At 44.7% G+C, this 20,661-nt stretch overlaps 1 protein-coding gene across 2 annotated transcripts in view; it reads right to left on the reverse strand.

Annotated features, from left to right (window-relative positions):
- Positions 1-2,928: 2,928 nt before the first annotated feature.
- The window catches only part of Poldip3 (DNA polymerase delta interacting protein 3), a 31,396-nt gene continuing 13,663 nt past the window's right edge, over positions 2,929-20,661 (reverse strand). Inside the window, exons 2-9 of one of the 2 annotated variants that reach the window (XM_051189496.1) lie at positions 17,344-17,734; positions 16,772-16,858; positions 13,772-13,867; positions 12,695-12,874; positions 12,111-12,188; positions 8,925-9,054; positions 5,943-6,009; positions 2,929-4,940 (exon numbers count right to left, since the gene is read on the reverse strand). In XM_051189496.1, the coding sequence (XP_051045453.1) occupies positions 4,763-4,940; positions 5,943-6,009; positions 8,925-9,054; positions 12,111-12,188; positions 12,695-12,874; positions 13,772-13,867; positions 16,772-16,858; positions 17,344-17,734 (1,207 nt within the window). In that variant the 3' untranslated portion in view covers positions 2,929-4,762. The remainder of the gene's footprint in view (positions 4,941-5,942; positions 6,010-8,924; positions 9,055-12,110; positions 12,189-12,694; positions 12,875-13,771; positions 13,868-16,771; positions 16,859-17,343; positions 17,735-20,661) is intronic. The other variant, XM_051189497.1, reaches the window with a different exon arrangement.

A 20,661-nucleotide genomic window follows, 5' to 3' on the forward strand; every position in this document is an offset into this window, starting at 1 on the left:
AGACCATGTGAGGTTACAGTGAGTCCCTGTGTCAAACCTTTTACTTTGAGCCAGAAGTCTCACTTAGCCTAAAGGGGCCTGAACACCGATACTCCTGCCTCCATTTCCCCGAGTGCTGGGATAAATGTGTGCACCACCAGGTGATTTATGTACATTGCTTCATGCTGCTAGATAAGCACCTTAACCAGTGAGCTTATCTCAGCCCAGTTTCTAGTGTTCAACCTCCAGGTTCACTGCCCTGTTCCTCTTTCCACTCCTTTGCCTGTTATTTTTATTCTAAAGGGGTTTTCTTGGCTAAGACTTTCAAATTTTCATCTGAAGTGTGTATTCATAATTGTCCATTATACTATTTTTATGATGGCTACCTTAAAATTGTTCATAAAGTTGGAAGCTGTATCACATCTGTAAACATCCATTCTCAGGTGGGGGATGGGAGATCAGATTATATGTCCAAGTCTTGGCTAGAAAATGACATTGCAAAATCCTGTCAAAAAAATAAATAGTAAGGAAATTAAAAAGCCTTAACTCCACAACTTCTGCCATTCTGGGTTTGATGTCCATGAGAGATTTGTTGGTTCTTGTACGTTATTGTCAACTGAGACACGGACATTTTGGGTATTGTATAGACTCTGGATTTACTTAAACCTGTTACAGCCAGTCTGCGGCCTTTTCTCTGTCTCTCCCCCCCCCCCCCACCGACCATTCTTGGTTTATCTACATTAAGTTGAAAGCCTTGAGTCCCATTTTCCTCTACAAATGTCTAGGGCTTTTTAGCATGAGGACGGTGGGGCTAAGTACTATTCTATTCTATCCCTATCAGCGAAAAACTACTTTTCTGATGCCATAACTCACCCAAACAGTGAAGTATTCCTTCAAGTTTAATTTCTTCAAAGCAAGACACCAGCTACCTTGTTCTCTGTGAACAAATGCCTAGGTCACTCTATACTGGAGCAAAGAGGCCTCATAGCAAGTGTACTGGCTAGTTTTATATCAATTTGCCACAAGCTAGTTATCTGAAAGGAGGGAACCTCATGTAAGAAAATGCCTCCAGAAGATCCAACTGAATCCTAGCACTTGGCAGAGGCAAGTAGATCTCTAAATTCAAGGCCAGCCTGGTCTACAGAGTGAGTTCCAGGACAGCCTGTAAGTCCACACTTGTCTCAGAAAAAAATATAGAAAGGCTTACTTTCTGGCTTAAGTCCACTAAAGTCATAGGTGGTTTAATTATTAAATAGGTTCATATATTTGGTGCTGTCTGGGAAAGCTAAGGAGCCTTTTAAGAGATATACACTTGTTGGAAGTAAACATAGGACGCAGACTTTCAGAGCTTGGTCTCACCATGACCTGCTGTTTCCTGTGTGGATCAAAGTGTCATTGGCCCACTGCCTGCTCTTACCTTTCTTGCCATAACAGACTGTATCCCTCTGGATCTGTAAGCCAAAATCAACCTTTTCTTCCTCAACAACAGAAAAATATAACCCAGCAGGAGTATGCTGTTGCTCTAATAAACCTGACCACATGGTGTTTATGTCTTTGGAACTATTTTGTGGGCATTTCGACTCTGGGCAGGACAAAGTGCTTAATGTTGGAAGCAGAACTTAATGGGCCATTCTGGTGGAAACTTGGAAGATAATACTCAAGAGAAATGTGAAGAGCAGAGGTCTGGCTTGTGAGTCTGGTGGCATGAGGCACCGAAATCAGGTCTGGGGGGCATTCGTGTGCTCTTTTGGCAAAGACTCTGCCTGCATTCTGTCCATGTCATGAGAATTTGCCTGAGGCTGAATTTTCAAAACTAATTTATTTGGCAGGGAAAACTAAGACACGGAGTCTATGTGTATCCATGGTTACTCTCATACTGGTCTACTCCACAAGTAGGGCAGAAAAAAATAAAGGAGAGGGACTTGGAGATGAACAGCTGGAGAAGGCTTATGCTGTAGCCCAGTCATGTGCTGAAAGAGGCTGTAACTTTCAGGTTATTGCAGGTTCTCTGGATGCCTCCTGCTCAGCCTCCAAGTGTGAGAGGGGGAAACAAAGCGGTTTTCTGCACTTAGAAAGCAAGTTTACCAGCTTCCACACAGAAGCAGCCACGACTGTGCTCCAAGGGGCCAGACCTGGCAGTATCCTTCATGTAGTGCTAGAATGTGTGGCAGAGTTGGAATGTGGCCAGGCTATCATATAACACAACTGTTAGTGAAGCCTGGGTTGCATTAGAAACCCCAAGATGATAGAGATCCTGGAACCATGGACCTGTGATAGAACGCTGCATACAGGAAGTGGAACCAGCCAGAGCTGTTGCAGGCAGCAATGCAGGGGCAGAGCTATCTAAACCCCCTGAAAAGGAAGACTCCATCACAGGACAGGAAGCTACAGGATTTGGTATTTATACTGCAGGGTTTTGATCTTGCTTTGGTCCAGTCTTCCCTTACTATGTCCCTCATTCTTCCCTTTTAGAATGGGAATGTGCATTCTGTAACATGTGTGTGAAGTATATGATCTTTTATGTTAGAAGGTCAGTTAAGAATTTGCCTGGAAGCCAGGTGGTGGTGGCACATGCCTTTAATCCCAGCACTTGGGAAGCAGATCTCAAGTGAGTTCGGGAAGGTCAGCCTGGGCTACAGAGTGAGTTCTAGGACAGCCAGGACTGTTACATAGAGAAACCCTGAAAAGCAAAAAAGAAATTTGTCTTGAGGCTAAAGAAATGACTCAGCAGTTAAGAACCCCCCCATACACACACACACACACACACACAATTATAGCCCAAGATCATTTGGGAGGTAAAGGTGAGTTGAAACTGGATGAATCCATGGGACCGACATGGTGGAAACTAAGCACGCGCTCCCAATGAACCCTTGACTACCACACATGGATCATAAAATGCACCAGAAAGTAAATATAGTAAAAGCAATTTTAAAAGACATTACAGCTCAGTTAGGAATAACAAACATTTATTGAGAAATGGAAAGTAACAAGCCTCTCCATCCTGCAATGTCATTCTCTCCTGAACAAGACACAAAGAAGTAATGCAAGGGAGGGGAGGGACATGAGGGTTGGCCCACCTTTTCTGTTTCCCAAGGTGACATTGTAAAATGCAGGGGAGTCACCCTACACACACACAAAGTAGCACATAGCCAGGAGGCTGAGGCTGATTTGGTTCAACTGTACTGTCCATAGCATACCTGGTTCAACAAGAGCAGGGGAACCAAGAAAGGTCTAGTTCATCCCTACTCTAAAGAAAGCAAAAAGTGTACCAACTGTTCCCACTGGCAGAGAAGTCAGGCCCTAGTGTTTTTGGGTGTTCTCTTGGGCCAGGAAGAGTGAAGCATAGAGGAATGTCTTCTAGTGGCTGAAAAGAACTAAGTCTGTACCCATTTAGAAGGATTTAAGAGAAGCACACTTCTTTGGACAGTAAAGTGAGCACCCCAGATACCATTCCTGGATCCCTTGGCAGGGCACCTTCAGAGCTGAAGAACTGATCTCGGCTCAAACTAAACCCTTCTAGCTGGGTAGAACAAACTCCAGAAGATAAATTAATTGAAGTTCTCTTTACTTGGCTAGCCTTGAGAGGGTGGTGGTGTCTCAGCTTCCTTTACTGAGTGTGTGCCCTTAGAACCCTGCTCCAGGTATGAGAGCTTAGAACCTCCTGTCCCCAATGACAGAGGACTACTACCCAGCTTTGGAATGGTGCTGCCCCGAAACTCAGCACCTGCCTAAGCTCCATAGTTCAGCACTAAAAGCATGCTGCAGAAAATAGCTCACCAGATTGCCTGGTAGGCCATCTCCACTCTCAGACCACTTGTAGTGGTTCACTTACACTAACAGAGACAATGCCATGGTAGCAGCTGCACTTTGGGCAATCCCGACTGCTGTTCTGTAGATAACTGAAGCCAGAAAAGCAGAGCTAGAGGCAGTAAACAGCTCCCATTCAGTCAATCTCTTGAAAACCCACTATGCTGCAGACTGGGGGTAGAGCCTAGAAAAAGGCCCAACTAATTTGGAGCTGGCACCTGCACCAAAACTAGGCTATGGTGTTGCCCTGTCAGGTGAGAACCAAGAGGGTAAAATGGACCTTTGCTGCTCCTATCTGGAAGCAGAGAACTGGGCCAGGGCCTTTGGCACAACTCTAACAAGGGAACATGAACTCTGGGAAATCCTTTTGAGCTGCCCAAAACAACACAGGCAGCCAGGAGCTAGCAACAAAGCCACCCTACCTGTCCCTATCACAGAGCTCCCCCCACATTAGGAGTCAGGTTGACGATGACGATGGTAAGAAGACGAGGCCAGTGACCTAATGCAGCTTCCAGCTGATCTACTGCCCACCAAATGGCAGGAGGTCCCATTCATTCCGTTTTGCTTGTAAAACTTCAACAGAACAAGAAAACTCCTGAAAACCAACCAACCAAACAACAAAACAAAGCAGCCTCTCCAACAGCTCCAGTGCCCTGTGTCCCACGGCTACCCAGGACAACAGTGCACCATTCCTAGGGAAGAAATCAGCTTGGGGCCGAGGGAATGGGAGGCACATGGACAAAGCCTACCTTGATGAGTGGAGGAAAGAGGAAAACATACAATAGAAATGTAACACACAGAAGGGCAAGGTATGGAACAATATAGAAAGGTGGGTCCCGTCCAGTGAGGAAGCTCTCCCCGGTGCCTTGACCCTTGCTCAGGGGGCTTCAGTCCAACGGCCCATTGGTCACAAGCTTTGCCTTGGGAAACAGAGCCACCCTCCTCTGCCCTGTTTCTGGCTGCCTCACTCCCCTCCTCAAAGTTTGATTTTGAATTCTGTGGGTTGTGTGGTCACAGAGGCCCCCGAGGACTTGAAGAGAGCTTTGAGAATGGTGTCAGGGTCCACTTCAGCAGGAGGGTTGGAAGAGGAGGCCGCACTCCCCCGCCGAGGCAGCTCACTCTCCTTCTTCACCGAGGGGCTGTCACTTAGCCGCCTGTGGGGGCAGAGAACCAAATCCCTGTCAGTTTCTCTTTAGGTCAGGCTACATCTCACCACTGAGCATCTGTTGGGAGCTAGGCATGGAGCGTAATGCTTTCCACACCTCTCTATCTGACTTCACCTTGGAGGAGACCTAGCTGTAGCCTGCTGAGTGTTGTAGTTTCAAGTCTAGAAATAATGGCATGTTCTTCTGGATGGTCATACATTATATAATCTTTCAACCACATTAACACTGGTTAACCCAATGACTTCTTAATCTATCAGGTCATAAAAACCTTCAATATTTTAATTTTTTAAATTTTAAACCATGTTTACATGTGTGTCAATACATGTGAGTGCAGGTGCTCACAGATGGTTTAGAGATGCCCAACACGGGGAATCAACCCTCGGTCCTCTGCAAAGAGCAGCATACACTCTCATTACTGAGCTGTCTCTCTAGCCCCTTTCCAAAACATTTCTAAAGCACAACCTACTCCTGGGACAGTTTTACAGACCTGCCTGATCCGTGCCTTTGCATGTTCAAGTCTATTCTAGGCCTGCTTGACACAATTCCACCTACCTTAGCAAGTCTCACCTTCTCCTTGTGTATATTGCCCCCTTTCAAGAAAATTCTATCTTGCCAGCCTCAACACCATATGGATCTCAGGCTCCAAAAAGTCCTCAACAGTAAGAACAGTAAGCCAGGAGTGCTCAGCATAGTTACTTTTCACCTGGACGATGTCAGTCATATAAAGGGGAGGAGACTGGCTTGCTTTCCACTCCCCTCAGAGGTGCTGGACACTTTCTTATTAGTCCATTGTATTCAGACTCTGGGAATAGGCTAAGACCCTTGGTTTTAATTTAAGCATCCTGATTGACCACTGAGCATCAGCGCAGAGGAAATGGAATAGAAAACAAAAGAGGCTATGATGAAGTACTTTAGCCCTCAGAACAGAAGAGGCAACTGTGCAAAGTACAACCAGAGACCCTTTTCCAGCCTGCCCCCCTTGGCACTTACAGCAGGATGGGTTGGTCTGAGGTGATGACATTCCCATTCATGTGAAGGTTGCACTTCATGGGTTGTCCTGGAAACCAAAAAAAGGAAAAGTCTACATCAAGAGACCTGTTCCTCATAAGAGAACAAAAGTCACCAACATCATGACCAAAGGTCACATCCTACCACTGGAGCCAGACATGGTGGTCCAGCTCTGAAACCTAAGTATTAAGAGGCTCAGACATGAGGATTTCAAGTTTATAGCCAGGCTCGAGTACCTCATGTGGAACAAATGGAAGCTATCTAGCATGGAGGTCTGGGGGCAGCTAACTGGCCATTTTGTGAATGTACACCCTATAGGACTATGAAGTCTGACCTACACCTTAGACCACACTAACTCTTTCACCCACTAGATCCTGGAACTCTATCCTCAGAGGGTGATTTGAGATGTCTCTCCCCATCACTATGCTTACTCTTGCTAACACACACTTCAGCTCTTGTGAAATGTGTGATCCCTGAGTATGGTGTACTGCGTAATGAGAATAGGCCTGGTTCAGTAAATCCCTGCTTAAGCCAAACCAATCAATGCTAGTGCTGCCTCTGAAAACCCCAAATGAACCTCTTTTCTATATAAAGAATATAGCCTCAAGTATTTCATTACAGCAACAGAAAACACACTAACATGTGTAGACACTAAGGAAGCCTGAGAGTGTAAGGGATCCTCAGTAATGAGACCAGGAAACAAAAAGGGCCAGAACTCTGCTTCACACTGGAGTTGGTGACTATAGGATAGGGAAGGAACTACACAGTGAGAAGCCACTCAGGTTTGTGAGGCACACAGTAGGGAAAACATTTATGCTATGACCGTATGTGAAATAGATTTAAAGATGTATGTGAGGCTTTCCCCTATCCATAAAGGATTAAGTGCTATATGAGGCTGCACTACCACTGTGAGAGTCACAATGTGCAAAGAAAACAGAGCTATATGAGAGCATTTCTGTAACCAAGTCAAGTCACTACTAACCTGAACCAGGCTGTGATAAATTACAATGTGTACTGCAAACCCTTGAGCAACCACCAAAAAAAAAAAAACAAAAAACACTGAACACATTCAAGGAACCAAAAATCTGATTATTAGTAAGTAGTGCATGTAGGAGGATATCACTGAATCAATCCACTTAAAGGAAAGCAAAGGTGAAACTGGATTGAATCCATACTGCTGACCTCAGGGACAGCCCACTGCACCACGCTCTGTACTGCAGTGCCTTGAAGGGCTTATCCCCCTTCTTTTCTCCAAACCAAAAGCTCCTAGTACCCTGAATCAGGGCCACTTTTGCAAGAACAGTGCTCACTCTAAGTCTCTGTCACATTTTTGTTTTGGTTTTTTGAGACAGGGGTTTCTGTGTAGCTTCGGAGCCTGTCCTAGAACTCACTCTGTAGACCAAGCTGGCCTTGAACTAGGATTAAAGGCATGTGCAAGTACCGCCAGACCTCTGTCATGTTTTTGGTGATTCTGCCCTGCCTGCCTGGAGTTGTCTCAGTGTTATCACATCTGTCACGTGATACAGTAAGATATATCAGCAGTGTGTACTGCAGAATGAGAGAATATAACTGTACACCATTTACCTACTCAAAGACCCGACCTAAAAATTAAATGAAGAACTCTTGTGCATGGTGTAAGGGTGGGCATGTGTACATGTGGAGGCAAGAAGTCAGCATCAGTGTCTTCCTCTATGGCGCTTTATCTTATTATTCATTTAATATTTATTTGTGTATTTATTTATTGTTCAAGACACAGCCTCTCACTAACTGGCTAGCAAACCTAAGGATCCATGATAGGGTTGTTCTTCTGTATATGTTTCTCTTATTGTTTGATGAATATAGCATTGTTTGGCCAACAGAGGCAGGAAGATAGGCAGGACTAGGAGAATTCTGGGAAAGGTAGGCAGAGAGGCGCCACAGACATATGCCATGTAGCCGAGGAAGGAGTAACAGGTCCAGACATTCTCCAGTAAGCGAAGACCACATGGAAATACATAGATTAATAGAAATAGGTTAATAATTAAGACAGAGCCAGCCAATAAAAATCCCTAGCCATTGGCTAACAGTTTTATGACTAATATAATGTCTCCATGTGTTTATTTGGGGCTCAAGGGCAACAGGACCTGGTGGGACAAGAAAACTAGCAACAGCTCCATCTGGCCCTATACTAACAGCTGTGGTACTGCAGAAGCATGTGACCTTTTATATGGGTGCAGGAAACCTCAACTCAGGTCCTTATGCTTGCACTTAAGCCACTGAGCTCTCTCCCTAGCCTTGTGACTATAAGAACCTTTACAACTCAAGCTAAAAATAAATAAATAAATAAATAAAATAAGATAAAAAAGAGAATCCAGCCAGCATGCCTGTATTCCCAGCACTCAGGAGGCAGAGGCAGGCAGATATGAGTTTGAGGCCAGCCTGATCTACAGTGAGTTCCAGGACAGGCAGGCTATATAGAGAAAACCTGTTTCAAAAACCAACAAGGAATCTAACTCTAGACTGAAGAAACATTTCTCTAGAAAATACACAGATGGCAGATAAGCACCAAAGCTGTCTATTATTCTCTGCCTCTGTGATCCTAATCCAGGGCCCTGGTCCTCAGCTGGCTCTCACCACATATAAAATGAGCAACTAGAAAGGAGCATGGCACAGAGCTCCTTTGACTATTTAGCTTGAGACATAAAGATAGCAGTTTACTCATTGGTAGATCTCAACCAGAAGATAACATACAGCCGAGACTCCAGAAACCTGTGTCCTAGCAAGCCTGAAATGTGAAGCTTGGCTTTCTCAGCAAGACCCTTTAAAATACTCATCCACAGAGTGCACATCACTGCCTCTTCCCGTTACCCAGAAGGTATCAAAGGAGTGAGTTCCCCAAGATGTCTTTATACCAACCTCAGAGGATAGCTCACCCCAAAAGCTTAAAAACAGAGGAGAGCATGGTGACAGCTCCCTCTAACTTACCGTCCAGACATCGGTTGTTGTACTTCTTGTATGCTGTGATGGCATCATCCTTCTTCACAAAGACAACCTCTGCTACCCCAGGATGGACCAGTCGGGCCCGCTTGAGGGCTCCACACACACAGAAAAGTTCCTGCAAAGGACAAGTGAGGTTGGGAAGGAAACCCCAACTCCCTGCTATTCACACTCTCTAAGGACTGCTGTGAAGACCCATGCCCAGGACTTCAGGGCAGGTCCTTTTTTGCTGGTATTCTTTGCTCGCAGTGCCTGGGACATCCCACGAAGTCACCCCCAAGTTCTCTCTGTGCAGTTCAACAGTGTTTACAGTTATGGAACTTCAGAGAGCTCTGTGTTAGAACAGATGCCCAGCATTATCAAAGGACTTTCAGAGAGCTCTGTGCCTGAACCATAGAAAGGTGGTGCAGCTCATTAAAAGCTGGCGCCAATGCAGCCCTGGGAGGGAGACTGTTGGAACTATGGATGTTGGTGTTCTGCTGAGGGCAACCAAGAGTCATGGACTATCTAGTGACAGAGAAGTTCCCAGGACATGACATGGGACTCTAAGTATTAAAATCAGGAGAGTCCTAGCAAATCAGGCACACAGAGTGGGTGCTGCTTTCTACCAGTTAAGTGATCACTTCTCTTGGGCCGTGTCCTCTTCTAGTCGGCTTCCTGCCCCGACCTTTGCGATGCTGAGTAGCACTGGGAGCTAAACATCCAGCTTCAAGTGAAATCATTTTTAAAGGAGTGCTTTGTATATGTTGTCTTCATTATCGAATCACCTCATCTTAGTGAGGGAGGCAGAGGCCAAAGAGGGATGTGGAGATGTTTGAGGGGGCCCAATCAAAACTTAAACCTTATTTCATTTTCTTTTTGGTTTTTCAAGACAGAGTTTCTCTGTGTAGCTCTGGCTGTCCAGGAACTCGCTCTGTAGACCAGGCTGACCTCCAACTCAGATCTACCTGCCTCTGCCTCCCAAGTGCTGAGATTAAAGGCATGTGCCACCCAACCAACTTATAACTTATTTCTTACCTGCCACCCACTTCTATGTTGAGAACAAAAAGGCTAATGACAAGATCTCTGAGTGATTTCACTATGTACCCTTAGCTGTCCCTAAAACTCAGTGTAGACAAGGCTGACCTTAAACTCAGAGACCCACCTGCCTCTGCCTCCCAGGGCCACCAAGCCTACCTGGTCCTACTGCTGTTCTTTTAATGTCACTTATCTGCACAAAAAATTGAAGTATTTATTACTGAGGAAATATTCTGTTTTATTTTCCACTTGTATCTTTTCAAAGACCTTTTACACAAAGTACCTGGTACACAGGAAGTGCTGAGCAAGTGTTAATTACTGTTGCTATGTTACCCAGGCTTCTAGATCAACCCCCTGAATAGCTAGGATGATGGACAGAAGCCATTCCAGTTCACTATTACTTTTTGTTTGGAGATTGTTTCACTGTGTAGCCCTGGCTACTTTGGAACTTGCTCTATAAACCATGCTGGCCTCCAACTCACAGAGATCTGCTTGTCCTTTTTTGCCTTTTTTTTTGAGACAGAATCTCTTTACATAGACCTGGCTGTTCTGGAACTTACTAGGCAAACCAGGCTGTCCTTGAATTCAGAGATCCACCTGCCTCTACCTCTCAAGTGCTGGGATTAAAGGTGTGTGTCACATAATTAGGAAAAAAGCTTCAATTCTTTATAGCTTTCCATGCTAGCTTGCTCATAAGCTCTTGGGTGCACACTTGTGCATGTGCGTCTGTCTGTCTGTCTGTCTGTCTGTGTACTGCCAGCAACACTGTAGCTGCTAAAGGAGAAGGGGAAGGCCTCTTAGTTCTAAAGTTGTCCACACAGCACTCAAGACTTCAGTTACCAGCAACAAATACCTTCATCAGAGGAGGAGCTGTCAGAATCTGAGGTTTGGCTGCAGAGAGCAGCTGGAGTCTTCAGCTGTACTCATTTTATCGCCTGACAGTCCAAAGAGTACTTGGGTTTCTAACAAATAGCTCTGCCGAGGGCCTAATATCTGTTGAGTGAAAAGGAAGTACTGGCTGCTCCAAGACTCAATTTAACAGGCACCTTAGCTATGCTCATGACTCTTACAGTCAGGAAAAGAAGGCAATCTACAGAGGTTACCCACCAAACCCTGCTAAGCCATCTTGCTCCTTGAGAAGATGGAATCATTAAACTCACAAAGATTCAAGGGAAAACACCAACCAGCAATGTTGTACAATGACAATGCCCCCCATTAGCTCTTATGTCTGAATACTTGGTCCCTAGTTGGTAAAAATGTTTGGGAAGGTTTAGGAGGTGTAGCCTTGTTGGAGGAGTTGTCACTGACTTTGAGGTTTCAAAAAAAAAATCATGCTACTCCCAATATCTGCTTTTTCTGCCTCCTACTTGTGGGCTAAGTTGTGAGCTCTCAGCTGTTCCTGCCGTCATGCCTTTGCTCCATCATGTGAACTCTACCCTCTGAAACCCTAAGCCCTATATTAAATATTTTCTTTTTAGTTGCTTTCACATGGTTGTTTTGTCACAGCAATAGGAAAGTAACTAGGACAGGTATGGCAGGGACCTTCCTAGTCCTGTCATGAAAGACACTCTGTAGTGTAGGCAGACTGGGCAGGAGGCTATTTAGAGGCCATGCAGAAGAGAGTAAACATCTGCACCAACACTGTACTCTTAAGGGTTGCCTTCAAGGCTTTGGCCTCATAAAGACCACCTGTCTCTGCCATCCCAGGACAGACCTGCTGAGGTCATGTGAAGCCTCTGGCTGGTGCCCAAAAACTGGGCCTTCCAACACTTATAACTAACAGAGTAGCTCACCAGCACAACACTGTACATAGTACGGTTTATGGTGAGCAATTAATTGCTTTATTTCTGCACAATATAGAATTTGGTACATGCTAAGCTCAGGATCTTCAGAAAGTCGTTGGTTTCAAGTGTTACCCTAACTTGTTGGGGGAGTAGGTCCCCATCCTGTCACCCCACTAGGAGTCAACACCCACTTCCCTAACTCAACCTTTGATGATTTATTTGGTCCTGTATCACTGGGTGGTAAAAAAACAAAAATCTGCCTGAGAATGCCCAACCTTTGAGTTCCAGCAAATCATTAACTTATGTGGTCCTATAAACTTGTACCTAGATGCAAGCTGTGACTTAAAGATTGGGCAGTTGTGATGATACTTACAACAATGTCCTCCTCAGTGACTCGAGGGTGCAGATTATTCACAGTCATCTTGGTACCTTCCAAGGGGCTGAGCACAGGCTGCCATAGAGACAAGAATATGGAAAAGGAGTCAAAAGGCATCATGCGTTAACACAAAACTCACTCCAGACAACAACAGAAGGCCCACCCAGAATCCATCTATCACACTGGGCCTCTTGGACTATACAGGCCACCAGATTCCCATTATTTCCTATGTGCAGGCCCTTCAGACCCAAGCCTCTGCATGGAATGCATACATGCTTCCAGACTCAGCCAGCTCAAGCTTAGTCATGGCATAGGCTTAAATTCCTGAGAGGCACAAGATGTCTCCTCAAGGTTGTCAGTAGCTATCTTCTGGGACTCTCAGGCCATGTCACTATCTAGTGCCATCTCTTTCCAAGTCCTCACTGGCCAGCAAGTTCACTGTGAACAAGGATCTGCAGGTTCTGGCATATTCGTTTGCAGAAAGGGATGGTTAACATCCACCTCATGGGGAGGGACAGGTTTGAAGACCCATGGGGTATACATACCAACACAGGCTGACATTAGCTGGAGTGATAACTTACCTCAGCAGGTAGCAGCTCTTTGGGAGGCTCCTCCTTGTTCACCAGTGTCCGAGACATGTTGGTCAAGGTTTTGGTTCGAACAGAGGAGGGAAGAACAGGAGCTGTGTAGGCATCATTCTGAACCACTTTTGTGAGAGGGAGTGCCTTGGACACAGACAGCTTGGAACTGCTCAGTCCAGTCTACACAAACAGGGAAAAAGGAGTCTGAGAAACAGAGACACAGACTTTTGTTTTGTTTTTTAGAGGCAGGGTTTCTCTGTTAATAGTCCTGGCTGTCCTAGAACTCGATTTGTGGACCAGGCTGGCCTCAAACTCAGAGATCCACCTGCCTTTGCCTCCCAAATGCTAGGATTAAAGGCATGTAACACCACCACTCTGCAAGCTAGGTTATATTGAATAGGTTCATCCACTCTCTCTGTGATGCTTCCTTATCATAAAAAGAAACCCATGTCAATGAGAAAGAGAGATCTTAAATAAAATTACTACAAGCATTGTTCTTCTAACTGGAATTAGCCATGAACTAAGCCAGCAGACAGGCAGGCAAACCCAAACGTTCTAATTACTGGAAAGGCCTGTTCCCTTTATATAAATAAACTGACAACATTCAACCTCACAACCACTGTAAGAATGTAAATGGTAACCAGGAGATTGCTACACACTTGGGACCCTGGACCACAGCTGAGCCTCCTCAAGCTCCCAGACACTGCTTTCTCGCTTCTCTGCATGATGTCTGACATTTCCAGACACAGCCCAACTTTTCTTGACTTGCTAATAAACTTCTTCTGCTTACAATTTACCCAGCCTGTGGTATTGTTACCCAGCTGTGGTACAGCAACAGAAAATGGACTAAGACACAATTCCCTTCAAGTGTCTCAAACCCAGACCCTTGGAAGTACAGTTCTTCATTTCACTGCTGTGGGACATTGAGCAAAGTCCTGGACACCAGTCTCAGCAATGACAAAACCAGGGAGCTGGCTAGTTATGGCTCTAAAAAAACAGGCTCATACCCCAAATCAATGAGAGGCTCTTTTCCCCACAACCTCATCCACCCACTAGATGTGATGCAGAGTATCATACCATGTGATGGACAAAGCTGCCTGTAGCTGCAAACTTCATCTGTTTAGTAGGAACAGGTGCTGCAACATCATCATCTTCATCTAGGTCATATAAGTTCTGAGAACAAAGGAACAGTAGCTGGGCTAGGGATACTGCTCAGTGATCCCTAGCACCCAAGAATAAACAAGATGGAGAAATGCTAATGTGGCACACAGGCCCTCAACTAACATCTGAACCAAGAGCAGAGAAATGGGCTGAAATGAACAAGGAACTAAGGAAGGAGGTGGACACATGAATACAGAGGCCTGGGGAAACTTGAGACTCATGTCCTTACAAGGTGACTCCTACCCACAGAACCCAGTAGGAATTGCTAAAAGGTACATGGAATTCTTTTTTGGTAGAAATAATCCATGTAGCCCAGCCTGGCCTGAAATTCAATCCTCTTGTCCCAGCCTCCCAGGTACTTAACACATAGCAAGAAATAACATCCTCAGTTTTTGTTTTGAGACAGGGTTTCTCTGTGTCACTCTAGTTGGTTGTCCTGGAACTCACTCTGTAGACCAGACTGGCCTTGAACTCAGAGATCACCTGCCTCTGCCTCCCCAGTGCTGGGACTAAAGGCGTGCACCACCACCTGGCTCAGAAGTATCTTTTTATAAGTTGCAAATGCTTATCCAGAATCTCTACATTTTATATTCAATGACACAGTCTGAGAAAAATGTCATTGTGGGACAACAAAGTATAGTTACACTATATACACAAGCCTAGATGGTAACATAGTAAAGCCTACTACCCAGCTAGTCTGGTATATGCCACTGTATGCAGTCTATCATTGACCACAATGCTACTGTGAAGTACATGATTATGCATCATTTGGCTTGGAAGTCATCCCAGAGTCTGGTCTATAGGAATAAGTGTAACCCTACAAAGAGTTTTAGCCCAAATGTGTTCACAGCAAAATATTTCTAGTACGGAAAATGTCAAATCAATAATTATCCAGTTTTTAAAGATTTTTATACAAATTTGAAATAAATTATGAAAAAAAAATCATTACAAAGTTGGGTGAGAACATAACCTTAATTCCACTTAGGTATTAAACAAAAGTAACAACAGAAATAAATGAAAAAACAGGAAGGAAGGCTAGCGTGTTTCAGTGGTCTAGTACTTATCTAGCACCACAAGAACCCAAGTTTCATCCCAGCACATCAAGAACAAAACAACAACAAAAGGGACAGTAAAAAAGCACTTGCTACTCTCAAAAAAGAGCTGGGTTCGGTTCCTAGCACCCACATGACAGGTTAAACTCCAGTTCCAGGAACCTTCTTCTGACCTCCTTGACACTAGGTATAATATGCAGTGCATGTGCATACATGCAAACAAATACTGATACACATTTAAAAATAAAGAGAGTTATGTATTATGTATATAGTATTCTGCCTCTACACCAGAAGAGGACACCAGAACTCATCATAGATGGTGGTGAACCACCATGTGGCTGCTGGGAATTGAACTCAAAACCTCTGAAAGAGCAGCCAGTGCTCTTATCCTGAGCCATCTCTCCTGCCCCAATACTGATACACATTTTAAACACACACACACACACACACACACACAGAGAGAGAGAGAGAGAGAGAGAGAGAGAGAGAGAGAGAGAGAGAGAGAGAGAGAGAGAGAGAGAGAGAGAGAGAGAGAGAGAGGAGCTACAGTAGAATGTCAATAGCTCCTGGCTTGATGAACAGGTACATGATGGGTGTTTTTCTCCATTAGACACATGTAATGTTTATACTAACAAACAATTCAGTTTTTCTGTCTTCTACTGCTCTTTATGCCTCTCCTTTCTCAGTAAGAAGTTTCTTCTCAGAGCTTGGGTGGAGCTGCTGAGATGGTACACAATACCAAGTCCTGGGTTTCGTCTGCAGCACAATATACCAGGAAGGTGGTGGTAGGAGTATCAGATGTTCATAGGAAACTGGAAGCCAGCCTGTCTGTCTACAGAAGACCCTGTCTCCAAAACAAACAGTTTCTTTTTGGAAACAAGGTCTCCCACTACAAAGCTGAGACTGTCCTAGCTCTTGTGACCCTCCTGACTCTGTCTCCTTGATTACACATATACCATGCCTGGATTAAGAAGTTTCTTTTTTAAGTTTTGTTTTTTGAAACAGGGTTTCCTCTGTATAGCTTTGGCTGGCCTGGAACTCAGAGATCCGCCTGCCTCTGCCACAGGAGTGCTGGGATTAGAGGTGTGTGCCACAAGGGCTGGAGAAAGGCCTCAGAGGTTGAGAGCACTGACTGATCTTACAAAGGACCCAGGCTAAACTCCCAGCATCCACATAGCAGTTCACAACTATCTGAAATTCCAGGGGATGTAACATTGTCATATAGAAATACATGCAAGCAAAGCCCAATGCACAGTAAATAAATAATTAAAAGAAAAAAATAGTAAAGTGTGTGGTGCCACCGCCTGGCTGTTTCTTTCTTTCTTTCTTTTTTTTTTTTTTTTTCTTTTTTCTAAAAAAGGTTTCATTCAGTAGCCCAAGCTGTCCTGAACTCACTATATAGCCCAGGGCTCAACTTCTTGGGCTCTGGTCTAGCCTCCAAGTGCTGGGATTACAGATATGAACCACCATGTCTCCAAAGAGGCCACTGCTTCTCTTTCTGCAAAAGCATCTCATTATGTAGAAGAGGCTAGCCTCAAAGTCAGAGAGATTCGCCTGCCTATGCTCCCTGAGCTCTAGGATTAAAGGTGTGCCATCACATCTAGTACAAGTTTCCTTTTAAAACTCACAAACTCCAAGGTGAAAATCTCCTTCTAACACTTTGAAATAGGAGCCGTAGGCCAGTCCTCAGTCGATTTACCCATGCAGACCTCATCAAAATACATGCATACACACTCAGGTGTGGGTCTCTCACACACACACACACACACACACACTCTCTCTCTCTCTCTCTCTCTCACACACACACACACACACACACACACACACACACACACACACACACACACACACTCACTCACTCTACCTGTTTGGCCTGGTGGTTATTGACAACATTGATCCTCATTCCAGCAGGATGAGCATGAAGTGGCACCATGGCCTTTTGCTGTGGAACCTAGAAACATCCAGTGGTCATAATCCGTCCCAGAAGGTTCAAGTGCATTCTAAGTAGGTCCATGAACTTGAAATATGTTGACATGTGCAAGTATCAGCCAAAGTCAAGCAATAATGGACCTGAAGAGCTTAATGAACTTGGCTCAATCTATAACTGGTGTTGCTATCCCTGTAAACAAAGCTAAGGCAGATTAAACACTATTTCTTTCCTTCTGGAGTAGAGGTTGTATAGGGTATCCGGGACATCAGACAACCAGTCAGATCTCCTAGGTTTCTACCTTGGTCCTTTCACTGACTAGATGAGTAAATGATGTCAGATTTGTGGATCTCTCTGTGTTCTACAAGACTATGTCTCTAATGTACTCTATATCTTTCTGTATGCCAAGAAGTGCTGGACCAACATTTGGACCTTGCATTTTTGCTATTTCCCAATGTTTCCTGCATACTTCTAGGTTTCTGTGAATGCAAGCAGAAGCCACAGCCTACCTGGATGGTTTTGGTGAGTTTCAGAGCAGGTGTCACTGTCCCAATGGGTGGGCTTGTGAAGGTAACAGGGGATCTCCTCTTTAGGCTGATCTTCTCCCGGGCATCAGCCACCTGCCGGGGCTTCTGGGGCACAGTGCTCTGCTGCTTTCGTGAGTTCAGCATCTCTCTAGCATCCTGTACTTTTCCTTTGATCCGAAACCGAGCATCTTTCTGTAAAAGCTTCTCTCGGGCATCTTTGACTCCCAGCTTGAGCCGAGCATCTGAAATGCCAATCTTCTGCCGAGCATCAAATCTCTGCTGGAAGGTGGCTGTGCGAGCTGGCTGGCTAAGAAGACTATGCTGGATCCCAACTCGAGATCGGATGCCTCCAATTCCTGGTCTGGCACTGAGCCTGCAAGTACAAACTGCAACAGTCAATGGATCTGAAGATCAACAGCAGCCCATGGAGGAAAGCTAAGAACACTGAGCATAGAGCTTTCCACAACCCTGCTTACACCCAAATATACAAAAACATACAAACTTTTCTTTTGCCTCTGGCTTTTAACTTTGTACCATAAACAAAATTATGGAGAGTCCACCACAAATTAGGACTGTTTTCATCCCTGATCATGCTTTTATTCAACCCATTATATACCATGACATATTTGTTTTGCCTGCTTTCCATGTGGAAGGCAGACAATGCCTCTCTCTATGCAGGCAGACACTTACTAGGACTAAAGGAGCCAACATGTAGGTCTCAGCACTCCAAGAGTTGATACAAAGATATAAAGATTTAATAGCCAGGCATGGCAATGCTCATAATCACAGCATTCAGGAGGTTCAGGCAAAAAGACTGCTGCTGAGTTCAAGAGTGGTCTGAGCTATACTGCAAGACACATTTCTTTTTCTTTTCTTTTTTTTTTAAAGGACACAGGTTGGAGACAGAGCTCAGTAGCTTAAGAGCTTGTGCTTCTCTAGCAGAGGACCTGGATTGTTCCCAGTTCTGGCATGGTGGTTTAAACCATCTGTAACTCCAATTCTAGGTAATCCAATACCTTCTTCTGACTTCTGAAGGGTATCAGGGCTATACTTGGCACACACTTATATTACATACATGCATACATGCATGTGAAATACTTATACACATAAAATAAGTAATTTTTATAAGCTCTACAGTAACAAAAAATATACAGTTTCAATAACTCCTGAAATTAGGAATGAAGGCTAGAACAATGGTACAGTGGCTAAAAGCACTTGCTATTCTTCCAGACTCAAGTCTAGAAGACTATGCCAGGAACAACTACCTGTAACTCCAGCTACAAAAGATCTGATACCCTTTTCTAGCCACTTCAGGCACTGCACACAAACACGTGCATACACATAAATAAAAAGTAAAATTAAAAATTGTTTTTAAAAATTAGAAATGAGAGGGCTGGAGAGATGGTTCAGCGGTTAAGAGCACTGGCTGCTCTTCCAGAGGACTTGGGGGGGTTCAATTCCCAGCACTCAGATGGCAGCTCACAACTGTCTGTAACTCTAGTTCCAGGGGATCTGACACCCTAACACAGTATGCAGGCAAAACACTAGTGTACATTAAATAAATAAAATACATAAATCTTTTTTAAAAATCAGAAATTAATTAAACTCCATTAAGCAGGCCCCATCCTTGTGGTTTCAGAGGCAACACAACACCTGGCCCTGCTGAGTAAAAAGCATGGGAGTCTGCAGGTTTCTCCTACCTGATCTACCCACCTACTCTACTCACAGGCCTCTCTCCACTTCAGCCAATAAAAGCAACCACTCCCAAGGTGGATGTCCTGCCTCAAGACGTCTATACAACATCTCCTTTCTTGGAAACCCTCTTTGATTCTCCAAGACAACTTTCCTTTGTGTCTGTTACATATACTGGTTTCCTTGTTTTCTCCCCAACCACTAAGCTAGGCGGAAAGGCAGAAAGGGGTTCATTTTTTTTTCCCCCCAGGCCCAGTATTTAAAAAGTAGTACTGTGTGCTAGTTAAGTCTCAGAAACTCTTATGCACTCCTCAAATACAGAGCTATTAAATTCCATCCTGAGTTAGGGACACCAAACCCTGGGCACTGTCTGGGCTGAACTTGTAATTTGCAAAGCTAAACCTGGAAAAGAGCTATGTTGAGAATTTTCACATTAGATGGTCAAACTATGCTGATGAAAAGTTCCCCCACTGTTTCCAGCCGACTGACTGGGCCTCCCAGGAGGTACCTCACACTGAACAAGTCACCAGTCACCAGGATCCTCCTCCTCCCCCCCTTCTCCCTCCTCAAGTGGCTGGAGCAGAACAGACCACCTGTGCTAAGGACTGCACCCAAGTACCAACAGAAGCAAATCTGGCCAGGACTGATGCTGCATACCTGTAATCCCAGTACTCAACAAGAGGCCAAGGCAGGAGGATTATTAGTTTAATAATAGCCTGGGCTAGAGGAAATCAAGATCACAAACTCCACCAAACAAGCTGGGTGGTAGTAGCCCACACCTTTGATGCCAGCACTTGGGAAGCAGAGGCAGGTGGATCTCTTGAGTTCGAAGCTAGCCTGGTCTACAGAGTGAGTCCCAGGGTAGTCCCAGCTACATGGAGAAACTGTCTTGAAAAACCAAACAAAAAAAAAAACCAAAAACAAAAACTCTACAAAAGAGTCTCTGACTCTTTTGCCTCCTTTTGGCAACTGAAATCTACTGGGCTGCTTCATCCAGCCTTGATATGAGGGGATGTAACTAGTCTTATTGTAACTTGATATGCCATGTTTGGTTGATATCCCTGGGAGGCCTGCTCTTTTCTGAAGGGAAAATGGACGAGAGGAGAAGTGGGGGGGGGGGGTTTGGAGGGGAGAGACTGGGAAGAGAGGAAAGAAAACAAATAAAAATCAAATCAAACAACAAACCTTACCACACATATGCTCCTCCACCCCCCCCCAAAAAAAATCTGGGAAAAGTTACACTTCATTCATTCATACAAGGACTTTGTGGGAGAGGCATTTACAAAATCAACCAGAGCGAGTTTAAGGTGGAAGGTGGTATTTGCTTGGTGTGGTTTTCTTCTGCAAAGACTCTGGAGATTAGATGGTTCAGTGGTAGAGTAATTATCTAGCATGCACTAGACCCTAGGTGAACCCCCAGCACTGCATGGGAAAAATGGATTCAAGGAAATAGAGGTAGTAGAGAAACCAGTCAGAAGGAATAGGGTACAGAGGGTGGCCAGCACTCACAATTAAGGAGAAGAAAACAAGCTGTGAGGCTGACGACATATACCTTCACTCACTTACACTGGTCTATCCCTGACTGACTTGTTCATAGGTTGGAAGCCA

Source organism: Phodopus roborovskii, unplaced genomic scaffold, assembly GCF_943737965.1.
Source record: "Phodopus roborovskii unplaced genomic scaffold, PHOROB, whole genome shotgun sequence".
Lineage (NCBI taxonomy): Eukaryota > Metazoa > Chordata > Mammalia > Rodentia > Cricetidae > Phodopus > Phodopus roborovskii.